General features: G+C 36.0%; 1 protein-coding gene across 1 annotated transcript; it reads left to right on the top strand.

Annotated features, from left to right (window-relative positions):
* The first annotated feature begins 15,905 nt into the window (after positions 1-15,905).
* Positions 15,906-17,264, top strand: LOC110624481 (histone deacetylase 6). The gene is made up of 4 exons (XM_021769658.2): positions 15,906-16,045; positions 16,139-16,287; positions 16,618-16,743; positions 16,844-17,264. The coding sequence occupies exons 1-4, from the start codon at positions 16,004-16,006 to the stop codon at positions 17,004-17,006; spliced, it is 480 nt and encodes a 159-aa protein (XP_021625350.1). The 5' UTR covers positions 15,906-16,003; the 3' UTR covers positions 17,007-17,264.
* Positions 17,265-19,718: the final 2,454 nt, after the last annotated feature.

Here is a 19,718-nt window from a genome sequence, read left to right as displayed (position 1 = left end):
ATTAATTTATATATGTTTTAAAATAAAATCTAACTCTTTAGTTTTATATTTATAATATTTAGTTTATATAATTATAAGTATATATATTATATAATTTTTATAATTTTAAACATTAATATTATTTAGTTCCTCTTAACTAAAAATAAAAGTAAAAATAAAAATATTAGCAATTTATTTGACATAAAATTTAGAAAATTCAATTTTATAAAATAAATTGAATTTCTTGAAACCTTGATGATAATTCTCTCTTAATTTTATATGGTATAAAATTTGTTAAATTATATTTAAAATAGTGTCATATTATATTTTATATCATTAGTATAAAATTAGAAAGAATAATCATATCTAATAAACTTTCATAAATGTAATGTTTTACTTATATGAAAATTTATAATAAATTGAATCGTATAAAAATGAGTGTGATAATTAATAATCATATAAAATTTTATATAAAAAAATAATTAAAATTTATATAATAAATATATGGATATTTAATAATAATTACTATTAAATTTATTTTTCTATGAGTTAAAAAATTTATAGTGGCAAAACTTAATTCACTGTATAACTATATTAATTTATCAACGTAATTCAAATTCATTAATAAATTTATTAAAAAGAATTTTATTAAATTACAAATGGATTATTACTAGTAGAAAAATTATTTGGTGATTAAAAAAAAATTATAGTGAAAAAATGTAGACTTTGTTGATATTTTTATTTCTATAATTGATGTAAGCATAATCAATAATATAAAAAATGATGAGATACTTTAAAGATTCATGAAAGATATGTTGAAATTTTGCAAGTTCATTTTGAAGTTAAATAACAATCTGCTCATTCCAAGTCAATTAGGTCGAATGTATCCTTATTGATGGTTCAAATTTTGTATTTGCATCAATATATTTTTCATCACTAATTCAATACTGAATATTTATCCAGTAGTGGGTAATTGGATAGTTAACCAGTAGTGTATAGTTATCCAGTAGTGAGTAGTTAACCAATAGTGGGTAGTGGTATATATCATGAGTTTATGCATAGTAGTGGGTAGTGACAAAGATCATGGGTCTTATGATTTTATCAACATGTTCTATTTAGTTATTTAGTTAGTATAGGTTTTTGTTTTCTCCTAATTGGGCTAGGCTATCCTAGGATATATAAAACATCTCTTCCTCCATATTATAGACATATTATCAATTATTCAATATAATTATTTTGGGTGATTCTTCTTTGAGAGTTTAAGAGAGATCTTGATTCTTGACATTACATCATAAATAAGGTTTGATGTTAACTTGGATAGTTCTTATTCTTGCTACTCTTAAAATCAATCAGTTATAAGTGTTCTTAATTGCATGTTAATTAAGGGTGCTTTATATTGAAAAATTATTTTCTAAACTAAATTCTTTTTACTAGGATATGTGTCATTTCAGTCTCTAATAGGTTGGGGTTCCAAATCAATTGGTATCAGAGCTAGGCTTAGTGATGATTTCTTAACTATCCTTTGCGTCTTTGTATTTAATTTTGTGTTCATTATTAGCTGAATGTATCATTTTGGTTATTTGATTTATGTTTTTCAATTTTTTTCATGATATTTCCGTTTAGGATACCTATTAGAGTCGAATTCATTATTTAGTTGCTGTATAAATCAAATTTTACCCTAAATTCTTGTTTAGGCCGAATTACTATCTTTAGTTATTTTGATTTGTAATTTCTACCCTAATTCGTATGTTGCTGTTCTAATACTCTTAGAATAATATTTCTAGTATTTTACTTCTATCCATATAAAAAAATACCAAAAAGAAAGAAAAAAATTTTCTACAACTTTGAGTTAGTTGTTGAAATTTCGTTCTAATATTGATACCTACTGATATAAATCATATTTTCTATACCTTGAACATATTTATGGCTTGGGATTCAAAATACATATTTAAGGTAGGTTTCGGGCCAATTTTGATAGTATTTTCACAAAACAATTGTACTTAATACTTGCTGTTTTAAGTGTCTATTTTGTTTACTTGCTTTGAATTGTTTTTGTTTAGTCAATATTAATATCAGTTAACCTATGATTGCATGCTTAGAGAAAACTTCGTGTTAAGTAAATCCATCTCATCAATTTTGATTCTTAGTTTGTCAATTTGATATCCTTTTGTCTGTTGGTTCCTTACACTTAGTCTGAAAAATTGCACATTATTGAACATCTAATTACACTTAGTACATGAAATTTCACTCATGTGTGTTAAATCATTCCGTTTGTTCATTTTGGTCAGTTTGTATCTAGTGTTATTTACTATCTTTTCTTGTTAGGTATTTCTTTGCTTTCCTTGTTATTTGAATCATACAAGCTTGGTTTTATTGAATTTTTATTCTGAAGTGCAATTTTGAGATACCAAGTGAGTGCTTGAAAGTTAAACACGTGAGTTGAGAGAATTGTAAATTTTTGTAGAATGTTTAGGCATAATACTGGTGATACTTCTGACCTTACGTCTGATTTTAAAATTATGTATAAAGCTTTCATGGAATTTGAGAATGGATAACTTTGAAGACAACCTTAGTTCTTCAAAGAGCAAGTCCAATTAGGGGGATGATGATACACACGATCCATACTATGAAGAGGAAATTGAGGCAGAATCAACCCCTTTCCGAGCCAGAAGATTCAATGATCGTGTACTCCATGTAGATAATAATATGAACTCTGTAAAGATGAAGATTTTAAGCTTCAATAGTAAGGCTGATGTTGATGCCTATTTAGAGTGGAAGCGTAAAGTGGAGATGATTTTTAACTATCAAAGCTATTTTGACGATAAAAAAGTAAAACTTGCTGCCCTTGAGTTTTCAGATTATGCACTAATATCGTGGGATGAGCTTGTGAAATCTAGGAGAAGGAATAGAGAGTTACCCATTACTACTTGGGAAGAGATAAAGCGAATCATGAGGAGGAAATATGTGCCTACTTATTACCATAGAGATCTCCATCATCAGTTGTAAAGACTGATCCATGGATCAAAATTGATTGATGAGTATCATAAGATGATGGAGTTGCTCCTGATCAAATCAAACATAGTGGAGAAGAAAGACCAGACTATGGCTCGTTTCTTTGGTGGTCTAAATAAGGAGATTACTAATGTAGTTGATTTACAACCATAAATTGATTTGGAAGATTTGGTGAACATTTTCATTAAGGTGGAAAGACAAAAAGGCCGAAGTAGATGGGGAAGTAATAGGGCTGCTCAAAACTCTAACAACAAATGAGGTTCTAAATGGAACACCAATGATAATCCTAAAAGGTTTAATAAGTTTTCAACTAAAAAAAGCATGTTACCTTCCAAAGAAACATCTAACTCTTATGGTAAAAACGAATCAGCCCCTAAATCTAATAGGACTAGAGATATTCAATGTTTTAAATGTAAAGAGCGTGGGTATTATGCAAATGAGCGTGTTAATAAACGTGCCATGATAGTGAGAGAGATGAGATAATCTTTGAAACTGATTCTTATTTTGATGAAATGCCACCTTTACAAGATTGTTCTAATGTAGAGTTAGAAGAGTATCTTGTTTAGGGAGAGTACTTAGTGATATTGCATACTTTAAATGTTTCTATTAAAGAAGAGGGACTTGAACAACATGAAAATATCTTTTATACTCGTTGTTTAATAGGTGGTAAAGTCAACATCTTTCACACTCGTTGTTTGATAGGTGGTAAAGTCTATTACATGATAATAGATCCGGGTAGTCAAGTTGATTGTGCTCGTACTATTTTAGTTGATAAATTAGGACTAGAAACTATTAAATACCCTAATCCTTATAGACTTCAGTGATTGAATGATAGTGGTGAGGCAAAGGTAACCAAGCAATGTAAAGTGTCATTTTCTATTAGTAAGTATGTAGATAAGTTACTTGTGATATTATACCCATGCAGATTGAACATATTTTGTTAGATAGACCATGTCAATTTGATAGACGTGTCATTCATGATGAGTATAGTAATATGTTTTCTTTTACTTTTTTTAGTGTAAAACATATACTTGTACCATTATGTCCTAAAGATATATATACAAATCAAGTAAAATTATAACAATTTGCTAAATTGGGTAAGGGAGGTGAGACAAGTAAAAACGAATGCGGAAAAAAGAGGCCAATAGTAAAAAGAAGGTTTGGAATGGCCCAAAGGAGAGTGATTGCACGGGTAAGGATAAAAATGAGAGATGTGTAGAAGAGAAAACGTTAGTGAGTGTGGAGGTAAAAGAGAGCTGACTGAGAAGAGTGAAAAATTCAGCAAGTCTTCCTTTTATTATAAAGAGAGAGAGAGTTGAAGAAAGCATACTTAGGGAAGAGAGTTTTGATTATGTTGCATTTTAGTTCCAATTTTGTGATTGAGACTAACCTTATTGATGAATTGCTTAGTTCTTTTTCTAAGTTATTGCAGAATTTTGTGAATGTATTTCCTGAGGAGGTGCCATCTGGATTACCGCCCATTAAGGGAATAGAGCATCGAATCGATTTTATTCTTGAAACTCAGATTCCGAATCGTTCAGCTTACTAGAGTAATCCTGAGGAGACGAAGGAATTGTAGAGGCAAGTTGATGAGTTACTAGCTAAGGGACATATCAGGGAGAGCCTCAGTCCATGCGCAGTACCTGTTCTGATGGTTCTAAAGAAAGATGGAACAATGCGCATGTATGTTAATTATCGTGCAATCAACAAAATCACTATAAAGTATCGCCATTCTATTCCTAGATTAGATGATATATTTGAAGAATTATGTGGTGCTGTTTTTTTTTGCTAAAATTGATTTGAAAAGTGGTTATCATCAAATTAGGATGAAGTTAGGTGATGAGTGAAAAATTGCCTTTAAGACTAATTATGATTTACATGAATGGTTAGTGATGCCTTTGGCTTAACTAATGCACCTAGCATATTTGTAAGATTAATGAACCATATTTTGCGTGATTACCTAGGTAAGTTTGTGGTTGTGTATTTTGATGATATATTGATTTATAATCGAAACTTGGATGATCACATTAGGCATGTTAAACTTGTTCTGCAGAAGTTGTATGAACATAAATTGTAGGTTAATCTTAAGAAATGCACATTTTGTACTGATAGTGTCATATTCTTAGGATTTATTGTTAGTTTACGTGGAGTTGAGGTAGATACTGAAAATATTAAGGCTATCTAAGAATGGCCTACACCTAAGAATGCTAATGAGGTGAGATCTTTTCATGGATTAGCAAGCTTCTATAAGAGGTTTATTAGAGATTTCAGCACTATTGCTGCACCTCTAAATGAGATCATTAAAAAGGCTGTTGGGTTTAAATGGGGTAAAAAACAAGAACTTATATTTAACACATTAAAAGAAAAACTTATTTCTGCTCATGTTTTAAGGTTACCTGATTTTTCTAAAACCTTTGAAATTGAATGTGATGTTTCTGAGATTGGTACTGGTATTGTTCTTATGCAGAAAGGCCGACCCATAGCATATGTAATACCCGGCTAGAGTCCGGCGTCGGAATTCTACTTTCCGGTGGCGTCCGGGATGTCGGAAGTCTCTAGAAGGGTTTGATTTATGTTTTTCTAAACTGTTTTGGGATATTGCATAGTTTTAAAGCATAAGGAAATGAGTTTTTGAGTGAAATGAACCAAGGCAGAAAAGCCAGGTTCGGCCGCCGAAGTTGAGGTTCGGCCGCCGAACATGCATGGCTTTCGGTTTCAAGTGTGGCCGCCGAAGGTGGTCTGGCCAGCCACCTATAAATGGCCCTCAGTCGGTTGAAGCTGTAAGAGCACCGTTTCTTTTGTCTTCTAAGGTGAGACTCTGTCCTTTGTGAGTATTTCTTCATGTTTTCATTAAATCATGCAAAGATTTGATTAGTTTTCATGATTATTTGAAGGTTTTAAGCTAAAAAACTCAAAGTTGTGAAGTTTGGAGAGTGTGAAGTGAAGTTGCTCCAAAACTCCACGTTAGGATCGTTCATCTTCTTGTTTTCAAGAGGTAAGTGAAGATCCTAAGCTTGTTTTTATGTTTTCTGAAGGTTTTATGTGGATTTGGGGGAGAGTTGCATGAATAGGGTAAAAAGAGAGGTTTTGATGATTTTGTGCATAAAGCTTGTTCTGTGTTGTTTGTGTTGTGTGTTTGGGGTGTTTAGGTAGTTTTTGACCCCTTTGAGCATATACATGAGTATATGCAAGTTAAGGAAGTGAGGTGGTTGAGCTTGAGAGGAGTTTGGTGCATTTGGCGAGAGGCAGGGCAAGTTTCTGCCCTGCTGATGAACTCAGGTTCGGCAGCCGAAGGTACATTTGGCCCCCGAACCCCTGAGGAGAAGAGAGGAGGTGGCTTCGGCTGCCCAAACTTGCCTCCGAGCTTTTGGACTTTTGGCTCTGGAGGGAAGTTCGGCCGCCGAAGGTTAGAGACTTTCGTCTCTAGAGTGCCTTTCAGCTTCCGAAACTTGCCCCCAAAAGGGTTCGGCAGCCGAAAGTAGAAGTTCGGCCGCCGAAGGTGCTTGAGTTTCGTCTCTGGAGAGGACTTTCGGCCGCCGAACCTGCCGCCGAAAGTGTCCTGTCCAGCTTTCCTTTGCAAGCTTTGCATAGATGTTAGAGCGAGTTTAAGGGGATTCTTGGGGAGTTTCCTAGTGTTGTTCATAAGCTAGTTTGGTCCCTCATTTGAGTCCATCTGTATAGGTACAGACCAGAGGAACCAGAGAGAGCAGCAGTGAGTACTGCTCCAGAGTGTTCAGAGCCTGCAGAGTCAGTCCAGTTAGCCAGAGGTGAGTGGAACTAACCTTAACTCTTTTAATTACACAATGGAATGTTTTAGCATATCTCATGCATCATGATTATGCCATAGGTTGAATGCATTAGTATCCACGAATATGTTACATTGCATAGTAACTTGTTGATGTGGGTGAATGCTGAATGATCCAATAGTCTCAGACAGGAAGTCCAGGAGCCTTTGACTACGCCCTGGCAGGTATAGTAAAGACTAGGAGCCTTTGACTACGCCCTGGCAATTATAGTAAAGACCAGGAGCCTTTGACTATGCCCTGGCAATGGTAAGTACAGAGGTGTTATATACACATATACATATATGACAGGAAGACCAGGTGCTCGATTCTACGCCCTGGCACAGAGTTACTGGGACTATGTGGCGACAGGTTTACTCTTGATGTGGTTTGTTTGTGTTATGACGCATTCCATGAGATCATATTTTAATGAGATGTTTTACTGTTCTACTCACTGGGCTATAGAGCTCATCCCACTCCCTTAACCCCAGTTTTGCAGGTTCAGTGTACAGTGTACAGGGGAGGTTCAGCAAAGTGCAGAAAGAGAAAATAGATATGTAATAGTTTAGAGTGGACATGTAATATTAAAGAGATGTACTAGTTGTGTTTTCAGTTACAGATGTGCTTGACTTAGGAGTTTGTATTGTAAATCTGTTGTTATGTACATGATCTGTATATGTATATGTTTTACAGAGTATGTGCAATACCAGGCTTAACAGGTATGAGTTAACCCATCTAGAGCAAGCTCTAGTCAGGGGTACAGAGTACAGAGTACAGAGATAGTGCATGCACAGGTTAAGCCATGGTTCAGAAAAGAGTTTTTATTTTCACAGAAAATGTATGATCATGTATGAGATTTACAGGTACACAAAGAGTATAGCAGGCTTGCTACGGGTTCTGGTGGCCTTAAGCCGACCTGAATCCTAGCGCCGGTGATGGTCCATTTTGGGGTCGTTACAGATTGGTATCAGAGCACTAGGTACCCATGATCGGACCTATAGAGACAGTGTCGGGCTCATAGAGGTTAGAAGTGGTCAAGCACAATAGGAAATCATGTCCACTAGGATAGGGTCGTGAGTCCTATCTGTTTCCTGCTATGGTATGCCATGAGTTATGCATGTGCTTTATTGATGTTTATGTGCTAAAGTGCTATGTTATGTGTTGTTTTTCAGAGAGTAAAGATGAGAGGAACTCGTCGATCAGCTCGATTGACTGGAGTCCCACCAGATAGTGAGAGACCAACTGCTCATCCTCCTGCATTGCCAAGGGCAAGGTCTCAGAGATCTAGCAGGGAAGGTACGTCAATAGACCCTAGAAGGTCTGTAGACGAGAGCAGAAGAGGTACAGCAAGAGGAGAAAGATTAGAGGAAAGGAGGGAGGCTATGGAGATTGACCAGTCTAGAGATGACAACATGGGTATAGGCAGATTTGAGGAAGGTATGGGAGAGTCGCAGGGAGGCGCTCAGGCCTCAGGTTTTGATTATCCAGCCTTTCCACAGGACTCAGAATATCCGATGGGAGGTATGTCGGAGTACTCTAGTTTTGTCCCATATCCTCCTTACATACCATATATGCCTTATCCTCCTTACTATCCACCATATCCTATGTATCCACCTTCCCCTACTCATCCAAGTGCAGCACACCCAGAACTAAATGACCCAGTACCACCACCAGAACCAGTAGCCCCTGTTGTTGACAGACATCAACCTAGCTCATTTGGAGGTAAAGTACAAATGACAGAGTACTTGAAATTGGATGCTCCTAAATACAACACGGGAGATGATCCATTTGAATACCTCAGATCAGTTAGGATGATAACCAGTGAGTTGGGAGCTGATGATAGTAGAGCCATTGAGATGGCAGGGTTTACACTGAAATGCAAGAAAGCCATAGAATGGTTTAAGAATTATGTGGAACCCAGAATGAACAGTTTGTCTTGGGGAGAGTTCGCCAATGAGTTTGCAGGGTGGGCTTTTCCTGACAGTTCTAGGGAGATGAAAGTCATAGAGTTCGAACAGTTGCGACAAACAGACGAAATGAGTGTTGATGAATTCACAGATAAGTTCCTGGATTTGCTTCAGTATGTGGGTCAAGCCTATGATACTGATCAGAAGAAGGCAAGGAGATATACTATGAGACTGCATCCCAGGTATTCTTCCTTGATTCTTCCAGCAGAAAAGAAGAGTTTCCACACGATAGTGGACGCAGCCAGGAAAATGAAAGCTAGTGCCAATATTCAGAAACAGTCAAAGGCACAGGCTTCGGGGTCTAAGGCCCCCAGTGCAGGCACTTCAGGCAGCAAGAGATGGGATAGAGCAAAAGGAACAAAGAGTAAGTTCTGGAATAAAGTCAAGTCAGGTCTGGGAATAGGTAGTGGCTCAAGCTCTGGCACAGCTCCAGTATGCAGAAGATGCGGAAAACCACATGGAGGAGTTTGTCGGTTGGGATCTACAGCTTGTTTTCGCTGTGGACAGGAAGGGCATATTGCTCGGGATTGTCCTCAGGTGACTTTTGCACCATCCCAGCAGATGGGTTCAGGCAGTGTAGTACAGCCAGTTGTACAGCCAGCAGCTCCCGTCATGCCTCAGAGTAGTGGCAGAGGTAGAGGGAGAGGGGCAGCCTCTACTTCAGCAGCAGGTTCCCGAGGTGGAAATCCAGTAGCCCCAGCACGGATTTTCACTGTAACACAGGAGGAGGCTAACACGTCGAACACAGTGGTGTCAGGTAATCTCATCATTGGGTGTTCAGATGTGTATGCTTTGATGGACCCCGGTGCTTCTCAGTCCTTTATTGCTTCGAGAGCCATAGAGAGATTGGGTTTGATCAGTTCTGAGTTAGAGTATCCTCTCTGGGTCAGTGGACCTAAATGTGACCCATCAGTGGCAGTGTCAGTCTGTCGTTTCAGTCCAGTGTTCATAGAGGGTAGATGCCTTCCAGCTGACCTTGTGGTTCTAGACTTGACAGATTTTGATGTCATTCTAGGGATGGATTGGCTATCTGCATATAGTGCTACTTTGGACTGTAGAGAGAAGATAGTTAGTCTCAGAGACCAGGATGGGTCAGAGTGTGTCTTCAGAGGAGACAGGAGAGGTACACCCAGAGGTATGATTTCAGCCCATCAGGCTCGCCGTTTGCTTAGGAGGGGTTGTCAGGGGTTTCTAGCTCATGTGAGAGAGCTAGACATTCAGGTTAGGGAACCAGCCACAGTACCAGTAGTCCGAGAGTTTCTCGATGTTTTCCCAGACGAACTTCCAGGACTACCACCTGGTAGGGAGATAGAGTTTGAAATAGAATTGCTGCCTGATACCAGACCTATCTCTATTCCTCCCTACAGGATGGCACCAGCAGAGTTAAAAGAGTGGAAAGAGCAGTTGCAGGATTTGGTAGATAAGGGTTTCATCCGCCCTAGTACCTCACCTTGGGGTGCTCCAGTGCTCTTTGTCAGAAAGAAGGATGGATCCCTCAGACTTTGTATCGACTACAGACAGTTGAACAAGGTCACTACCAAGAATAGGTATCTTCTACCTAGGATTGATGATTTATTTGACCAGCTAGCTGGAGCAGGTTGTTTCTCGAAAATAGATCTGAGATCCGGGTATCAACAGTTGAGAGTCAGAGAGGCAGATGTACCAAAGACAGCTTTCAGGACCAGATATGGGCATTATGAGTTCTTAGTGATGCCGTTCGGGTTGACTAACGCCCCTGCAGCATTCATGGATCTCATGCACAGAGTGTTCAGTGAGTTTCTGGATCACTTTGTCATTGTTTTCATCGATGATATTTTAGTGTATTCCAGAGATGCAGAGGAGCATGCCCAGCATCTGAGGATAGTTCTGCAGACACTGAGAGAGCATGGGTTGTATGCCAAGTTCTCGAAGTGTGAGTTTTGGTTGAAGAGCATTTCCTTCTTGGGACATGTGGTATCAGCAGAGGGTATTGAGGTAGACCCCAAGAAGATAGAGGCTGTAGCTAACTGGCCCAGACCCACTACAGTGACTGAGATTAAAAGCTTTCTGGGACTGGCAGGTTACTACAGGAGGTTCGTTCAGAACTTCTCAAAGATAGCAGCTCCGATGACCAAACTGACTCAGAAGAACCAGAAGTTTGTCTGGTCAGACCAGTGCGAGGAGAGCTTTGAAGAGCTCAAGAGGAGATTGACAACAGCACCAGTGCTAGCTCTGCCTGTCAGTAATGAGGATTTCACAGTGTTCTGTGATGCATCTCGGGTGGGATTGGGCTGTGTTTTGATGCAGAATGAGAGGGTGATAGCTTATGCTTCGAGACAGTTGAAGAAGCACGAATTGAATTACCCTACCCATGACCTAGAGATGGCAGCAGTTATTTTTGCACTCAAGATGTGGCGGCATTACCTCTATGGGGTTAAATGCGAGATCTTCACCGATCACAAGAGTTTACAGTACATCTTGAGTCAGAGAGAGCTGAATTTGAGGCAGAGAAGATGGGTAGAATTGCTTAGTGATTATGATTGTAAGATCCAATATCATCCGGGTAAGGCGAATGTTGTGGCAGACGCCCTAAGCCGGAAGTCACTAGGCAGTTTATCCCATATAGCATCAGAACGAAGACCAGTCGTGATGGAGCTTTATAAGCTCATAGAGGAAGGGTTACAGTTAGAGTTGTCTAGTACAGGTGCATTGATAGCACAGATGAGAGTGACACCTGTGTTTCTGGAGCAGATAGCTCAGAGACAGCACGAGGACCCTGAGTTGATGAAAATTGCCAGGACTGTTCAGTCAGGCAACAGTGCAGAGTTCAGATTTGACAGCAAAGGGATCCTCCGTTATGGGAGTCGACTTTGTGTACCAGATAGCAGTGTGAAGGAAGACATTATGAGGGAAGCTCATAATGCGCGGTATAGTGTCCACCCAGGAGCCACCAAGATGTATCAGGATCTGAAAAAGATCTATTGGTGGCCAGCCATGAAGAAAGAAGTGGCGCAGTTTGTGACAGCCTGTGAGGTTTGCCAAAGGGTGAAACTAGAGCATCAGAAACCAGCCGGAATGCTTAACCCATTATCGATTCCAGAGTGGAAATGGGAGAACATAGCCATGGATTTTGTAGTGGGTTTACCAGCAACGTCCAACAGGATAGACTCTATATGGGTGATTGTGGACAGACTCACGAAATCTGCTCATTTTCTTCCAGTACGGAGTAACTATTCTGTGGATAATTTGGCACAGGTATATCTAGATGAGATAGTGAGATTACATGGAGTGCCAGTGTCTATAGTTTCAGACAGAGGACCTCAGTTTACCTCCAGATTTTGGCGAAGTCTGCAGAGTGCGACGGGTACGAGATTGGATTTTAGCACTGCTTTCCACCCACAGACTGATGGACAATCAGAGAGGACCATCTAGACCATAGAGGATATGCTTTGACTGTGTGTGTTAGACTTTGGCGGTTCTTGGAGGCAGCATCTACCTCTGGTGGAGTTTGCCTACAATAACAGCCATCATGCTAGCATAGGGATGGCTCCTTATGAAGCTTTGTATGGGAGGAAGTGCAGATCCCCTGTTTGCTGGGAAGAGATAGGAGAGAAGGCTCTTGCAGGGCCAGAGTTAGTAGAGATTACCAGTAGAATGGTGCCCATGATCAGAGAGAGAATCAGAACAGCGCAGAGCAGACAGAAGAGTTATGCAGACGTTCGCAGAAAGTAGTTAGAGTTCCAAGAGGGTAATTGGGTATTGCTAAAAGTGTCTCCAATGAAAGGAGTGGTTCGTTTTGGAAAGAAAGGTAAGTTAGCCCCACGATACATTGGACCCTTTGAGATTTTGCAGAGGATCGGAAATGTGTCGTATAAGCTGGATTTACCTGCTTCTATGGAGAGAATTCACCCGGTAAGTTAACCCATCTAGAGCAAGCTCTAGTCAGGGGTACAGAGTACAGAGTACAGAGTACAGAGTACAGAGATAGTGCATGCACAGGTTAAGCCATGGTTCAGAAAAGAGTTTTTATTTTCACAGAAAATGTATGATCATGTATGAGATTTACAGGTACACAGAGAGTATAGCAGGCTTGCTACGGGTTCTGGCGGCCTTAAGCCGACCTGAATCCTAGCGACGGTGACGGTCCATTTTGGGGTCGTTACAGCATATTTCAGTGAAAAGTTAGGTGGCACATATTTGAACTATTCTACCTATGATAAAGAGTTCTATATATTGATTAGTGCTCTTGAAGTTTGGGAACATTACTTGCTGCCTAATGAGTTCGTGATTTATACCGACCATCAGTCTCTCAAATACTTGAAGGGATAAGGTAAGTTGCACAAGCGACATGGTAAGTGGGTTGAGTATCTCGAAATCTTTCTTTATTTGATTAAATACAAGTAAGGTAAGGAGAATGTATTTGCTGATGCATTATCTAGATGTTATGCATTGATTTCCATGCTTAATTCTAAGTTATTAGGGTTTGAGCATTTGAAAGATATGTATGAGAATGATATCATTTTTTCTAATGTATTTAAGACATGTAAACATGGGGCATTTAACAAGTTTTATTTGTATGACAGATTTCTTTTTAGGGAAAACAAATATGTATACCTAATTGTTCAGTACGTGAGTTGCTTGTTAGAGAATCGCATTCAAGAGGGTTAATGGGACATTTTGGTGTGCAAAAGACTTTTAACATATTGAATGAATACTTTTATTGGCCTAATATACGAAAATATACAGAGAAAATATGTGCTTAATGCTTTGCATGTAAACAGGCTAAATCTAAGTCTTTGCCACATGGATTGTATACTCCTTTGTCTGTACCTATTGAACCTTGAACTGATATATCTATGGATTTTGTGATAGGTTTACCTAGAACAAAAAGATGTAGAGATTCTATGTTTATTGTTGTAGATCATCTACACATTTTATTTCATGTCATAAAATTGATGATGCAACGAACATAGCTGATTTGTCTTTCAGAGAAGTGGCCCATATGCGTGGTATACCTAGGACTATTATTTCTGATAGAGATTCTAAGTTTCTTAGTAATTTCTAGTGTGTTTTGTAGGAAAAATTGAGTACTAAACTTTTATTTTCATCCACAAATAGATGACCAAACTGAAGTTGTTAATATGACTTTAGGAACTATGATTCGTGCTATTGTGGGTAAGAACTTGAAAACTTGGGAAGAATGTTTACCATATGTTGAATTTGCTTATAATCCGCTGTCCATTTTTCTACTTGTTATTCACTTTTTGAGATTGTGTATAGTTTTAATCCATTAACTGTATTATATTTAATGTCTTTACCTTTGAATGAGTTTTCTAATTTAGATGGAAAAGTGAAGGCTGAAATGGTTAAATCAATACGCATGAAAGCGCGTGAGTATATCAAGAAGCGTAACAAGATATATAAGAAACAAGCTAATAAGGGTCGCAAGAAAGTTGTATTCGGACTAGGTGATTGGGTTTGGATCCATATGCGAAAGGAGAGGTTTCCTAATCAAAGGAAATCAAAACTCGATGCACGAGGGGATGGACCATATTAAGTGCTGGAACAGATCAATGACAATGCATACATAATTGATCTGCTAGATGAGTTTGGTGTAAGTGCTACCTTTAATGTTTATGATTTGTCTCCTTTTGATTTTAGTATAGATTCGAGGATGAATCCTTTTCAAGAGGGAGAAGATGATGTAAGCATAACCAACAACACAAAAAATGATGAGTTAGCATTACCTCAAGGACCAATTATAAAGTTGAGATCTAAAAAGTTGATCGAAACACTTCAAAGATTCATAAAGGAATATATTGAAACTTTGCAAGTTCGTTTTGAAGTTGAAGAATAATCTGGCCATTCCAAATCAATTAGATCGAATGTATTTTTATTGATGGTTCAATTTTTGTATTTGCATCAATAAATTCCTCATCAATAATTCAGTAGTGGATAGTTATCCAATAATGAAAAAGTTATCCAGTAGTGGGTAGTGGCAAAAATCATGAGTTTTATGCCATCTTCTATTTAGTTATTTAGTTAGTATAAGTTTTTTTTTTTCCTCCTAATTGAGTTAGGCTGCCCAAGGGTATGTAAAACATATATTTTTTCATATTGTAGACTGATTATCAATTATTCAATACAATTGTTTTACGTGATTCTTCTTTGAGAGTTTAAAAGAGATTTTGGTTCTTGACATTGCATTACAAATAAAGTTTGATAGTAATTTATATAGTTCTTATTTTTGCTGCTCTTAAAATCAATCAGTTATAAATATTCTTAATTATATATTAATTAAGGGTATTTTAAATCGAAGAATTATTTTATGAACTAAAATTTTTATATTAGAATATGTGTTATTTCAGTTTCTATTAAGTAGGGTTCCGCATCAATTATTCCATTTCATAAAGATAAATAAATAGTCAGTTTTGCATGTATTAAGAGAAATTTGGTTAATATAGACAAAATAGTAACTTTTTATTTTATGAGAATTCTAAAAATTCTCCAAAATGTTTTTATCAAAGTCTAAATAAATATAATTTAGAATAAAACCCTGAATTTTACACTTTAAGTTCAAATAAATTATGAAATAATAAAAATATTATTTTTCAATAAGAAGATTATTTTTGTAATATCTCAATATTTCAAATGTTGTTTTCAATTAAAAATAAAAATAAAATAACATTTTTTAAAATTTAATATTTAAAATTACATAAATTATTATTTTTTACTAAAACAATAAATTTAGATTTTATTTAAATTTAAAGTTTCTAGCTTTATTTGCTTAGAATTATTAAATTGATTTATTTAAATTTAATAAGAAAATTCAAAAATTCGTGTAAACCTTTTTTTTCCTAATTTTATTCAGTCATATTATATAATATATGATCAGCTCATATAACTTCATCAATAATTTATTATTACAATCAAGAAATTTTACGTTTTTAATATTATATTAAATGAAAGAAAATTATTAATTATTTTTAAAATAACAAATTATGAAATCTATATATCTATATTAAAGCCAAAATAAAAAGAAAATTCAAGACTTTATGTTTAGTATTTTATTTTTCTTTTTTATAAAATTTGGAATTTTTAAAAAATATTAAAAAGTTTTACAATGGTTTTAACTAAATAATATGGAAATAAGAATCAACTATTTAATTTTATAAACAACCAAGGACTTGATAATAAATTAAAAAAAAAAACATAGAGTTTTCACCTCCCCGTACCGCTCCAAAGCGTAGCGTAAAGCGAGGCCAAAGCTATTCGGAGATTCCAATGGCAAACAAAGCTGCAGGCTCTTCATCTTCTACTTCTCTGGTAAGCGAAAAAGAAAATAACTTCCTCTGCACTTTTCAACCTTTCCCTTCTATTTCAATCTGAAGGCTCTGTGAACAAAATCATGTGTAATAGGGGCAAGGATTTGAAGATGAAGATGAGTTGATGATGACGATAAAAGGTTCGGAGTCGGGTTGGGTTGAGGCTCGAACATCTTGTGATCACTTGGGTTCGCTATCCTCCGACCTCTCTCACATCCCAACTCCTAATACTCCCTGCAATAGGTTTGTTTTTCATCTTCCTGTTCACCCAATTCCACTTCTAAACTTGAATTCCATATTTCCAATTCGCAATTTCACCGCTTTCAGTTCTGGATTCTGTGGTGTTTAATTGATAAGATGTTTAGGCTTTGTTTTGTTTGTGGAATACAATGGAATGCAAATGAAATAGCATTTTCGATTTCTTTAATTGAATGACCCATTTATGTTATTCAGCGGAATTGCTATTCTATGATTAAAAATTTGATCATATTTGGTTTTGGTGGAGGTGGAAGCAAACAGAACCTCAAATTTCTTGTATTTTTTAATCCATGGAACAATTCTTTACTTCTTCAGGTGCCACCATCCTAGTGAAAATTGGCTGTGCTTGTCATGTAAGGATGTTCTTTGCAGCCGTTTTGTGAATAAGCACATGCTTCAACATTATCATCATACGAATCATTGTGTGGCTCTCAGCTATAGGTACTCATGGACGAGCCTTTTCAACTCCATTTCTTCAGATTTATCTTCTTCAGGGTACCATATTAAAGTACTATTTTTTTTTGTTTAATTTTGAAAACAGTGACCTATCAGTCTGGTGTTTTACTTGTGATGCATATCTAGATGCTCAAGTGATTATGCAGCTGAGGCCTGTCTATGAGACTGCTTACATCTTGAAATTTGGTGAGGCACCTCCTTTTCGCACAGTTGAGCTTCCACAAGATAGCACATCAACTAAGAATTAGCATTATCTGTACTAATTGGGATTATCTCAGTTGGTATACTCATGGTCAATTGCAGTTGAAAGCCATGGATATGGCCCAAACTCTTTCCTAAACTGTAGAGAGGAAAAGAAAGAAGCTATATTATTGTACTGGAGGTATTTTGGCTGTCCTTTTTTATCTTTGTTTAGGCCTTTTGCTTTATATATATGCAGGTTGAGGAGTTGGACAATATTGAATTAGGATTAATCCATGATATATGATACTAACAACCTTGCTCCAGAATATCAGAGCAGAATCTTTGGTTATATCTTCATACAGTATACATGATTATCTGCTTTAACGAATGATTTGATCTGTCCTAACGGCTGCTTGTCAGCTAAGAGATCAGAATGAAGTTAGGCACAATTTAAGAACATTAAAGGCGAAGTAGACATAATATCAATCAGATGCATGCATAACAAAATCCACCAGGACAGGAAATAAAAAAAACAATTGAAACTGTTGTAAACAATTAAAGTTGTATGCACAGGGCCAATTGAAACAAATTATTCATTGTCCCATAATATGCTCAGACCAGAATTGAGAAATCACCATTGCAACATATAGCACAAAGCCTAGTAAACCTAACACACCACACATACTTTTAAAATTTGAAGCATCAGCTTTGAGATACAATCTTATTCAACCAAAATTGCTTAAACTAAATTATTTCAGTATATTCTTATATTACAAGCACCAACATAAATCAAAAAGAGGCCCAAAATTTTTTATAAAAGGATTAAAAAAAAAAAAGAAGGTAAAATCCAAGCTAATATGATGTACAAAACTTAAAAGATGTAAACGAATAAAGCACTAATGATATATTGAGTAATTGAACATCTATTCCAAGTAAAATGAATTCTTCGAATTTGGTGTGATATGATGTACCCTGGAATAAAGACAAAACTATAAATTCATCACTTTATTTTTCAGGGAGTAAAATGATATTTTATTTATTCATGAATTTAATAATTTTGATGTGAAAATATTGAGAATTGAAGGTGACGTTGATTCATCAACAAGTAAAAAGAAAACTTCAGAAAAAATTACTTGAAGTCATTTGGCAATTTGATAAACACATAAATTAAGTCCGAAAGAGTTGCAAAATCTATATGCATACAAGTCACATATTAAGATATTCGATATTACAAACTCAGAGCCCATGAGAGTGAACAGAACTACATGGAATGAGTAAAATGCATTGCCAAAAGTACACCTTAATTGCAGGATACACCAAAAAAAAAATAAAAAAAAAATTCAAAAGCAATAATAATAAAACCTAAAGCATTGGATAGATAATGAGATAAAGGAACTAAAATCAAAACGAATGTGATAGATTTCAAGCTGTCACAAATAGATGAAACTCGTAAAAAGAATTTATTGAGATATCAAAGGGGAATTGGCAAAAACAAAGGAATATATCGTCCATTAAATGAACTATACTAACCCAAAATCACAAATTCAAAAGAAAGTGGAAAAATAGAATAAGAATAAACAATTAACGTGGAAAAAAAATCAAGAAATAGTCTTCAACTATCATGACAAGTTATATAATCTAAATGCCTTGTACTATAAAGGTCATATTTAGCAATATAAGCGGTTTTAGTAGCTATTGGTCATTTTAGTAGTTGATGACTATTTTGGGATTGTTATTGGTAATGGTTGGCCAAAATTTAAGAAAAAGAAAGCAACTTTTCATACTTCATTCCTTTAACTTTAAATACTTAGATTTCACTAAGTTAAAAAACACTAAATGCTACCTTAAAAGTTATTGGCGAACAGAGTAGGCACTGTTCTCATCCCACAGACACCCAAAAATACCTAAAAGGCAATACAATCGTATAAGGACATTACGTCGTGAAGTAATCAAGCAAAAAAGCCAAATCCGATAGGGTGAGAACTGATGGCAAGAATTGAAAAGACTCACATTAAAGGTTTATATGGACGATAAGAGTAGAACAGAAAAGTTGGCTGGACATAGCCAAATCCTAAAACTGATTAACTATATGCTAAATTACAAGTTTGAACCCAAGTGTGTGTGTTTATATATATATATATATACACTATCCGAACCTACTCCAAACTTATTTAGAAATTATATTTTACTCCATTTATCTGTCACAAAAGAGGCAAATTTCAAATTTCTAAAGCATTGAAGTCCTATCCTACTTCAAACACTTCAAGATCAATCCTAGGACATCTCCAAGAGTTACTCCCAAGAAAGACTTTCTCAAGAAGAAGAATTCATTCATAATTAAATACAAAAGTAAAGAAGGAATAAAAGACTATAAAAGACCAAGTCAAATTAGAATTTCAAATTCTAATTGGACTAGGACTCTTCACCTATAAAAGGAGACAACCCCAAACCAGCAAGGCATCATCAGATTTTCTGCAGAATATCATCGGCAACACTGTAGAATTTCAGCAGCCTCTCTTCTTCTACTTTTCTTCTTTTCTTTTTGTGATTTTGTCCATCATGAGTGGCTAAAACAATTCTTTTTCTAGTTGAAGTTGGAAATTTTCAGTTTTGTGATGAATTGGGAGATTTAAAACTCCATTATTAAACTCTTATTTATTTTCAATATTTATGCAACTTGATCTTTCTATTATTATTGCTTTGCTTTTAGAATCAATTAAGGCCTGTTTCTTTTAATTGCATGAGTGATAAATTGTTTGAATGATTTAGGTCCATAA

The sequence above is a fragment of the Manihot esculenta genome, chromosome 10 (assembly GCF_001659605.2).
Source record: "Manihot esculenta cultivar AM560-2 chromosome 10, M.esculenta_v8, whole genome shotgun sequence".
Lineage (NCBI taxonomy): Eukaryota > Viridiplantae > Streptophyta > Magnoliopsida > Malpighiales > Euphorbiaceae > Manihot > Manihot esculenta.
The sequence above is the reverse complement of the archived record's forward strand: the minus strand, read 5'-3'. Positions and strand labels throughout refer to the sequence as shown.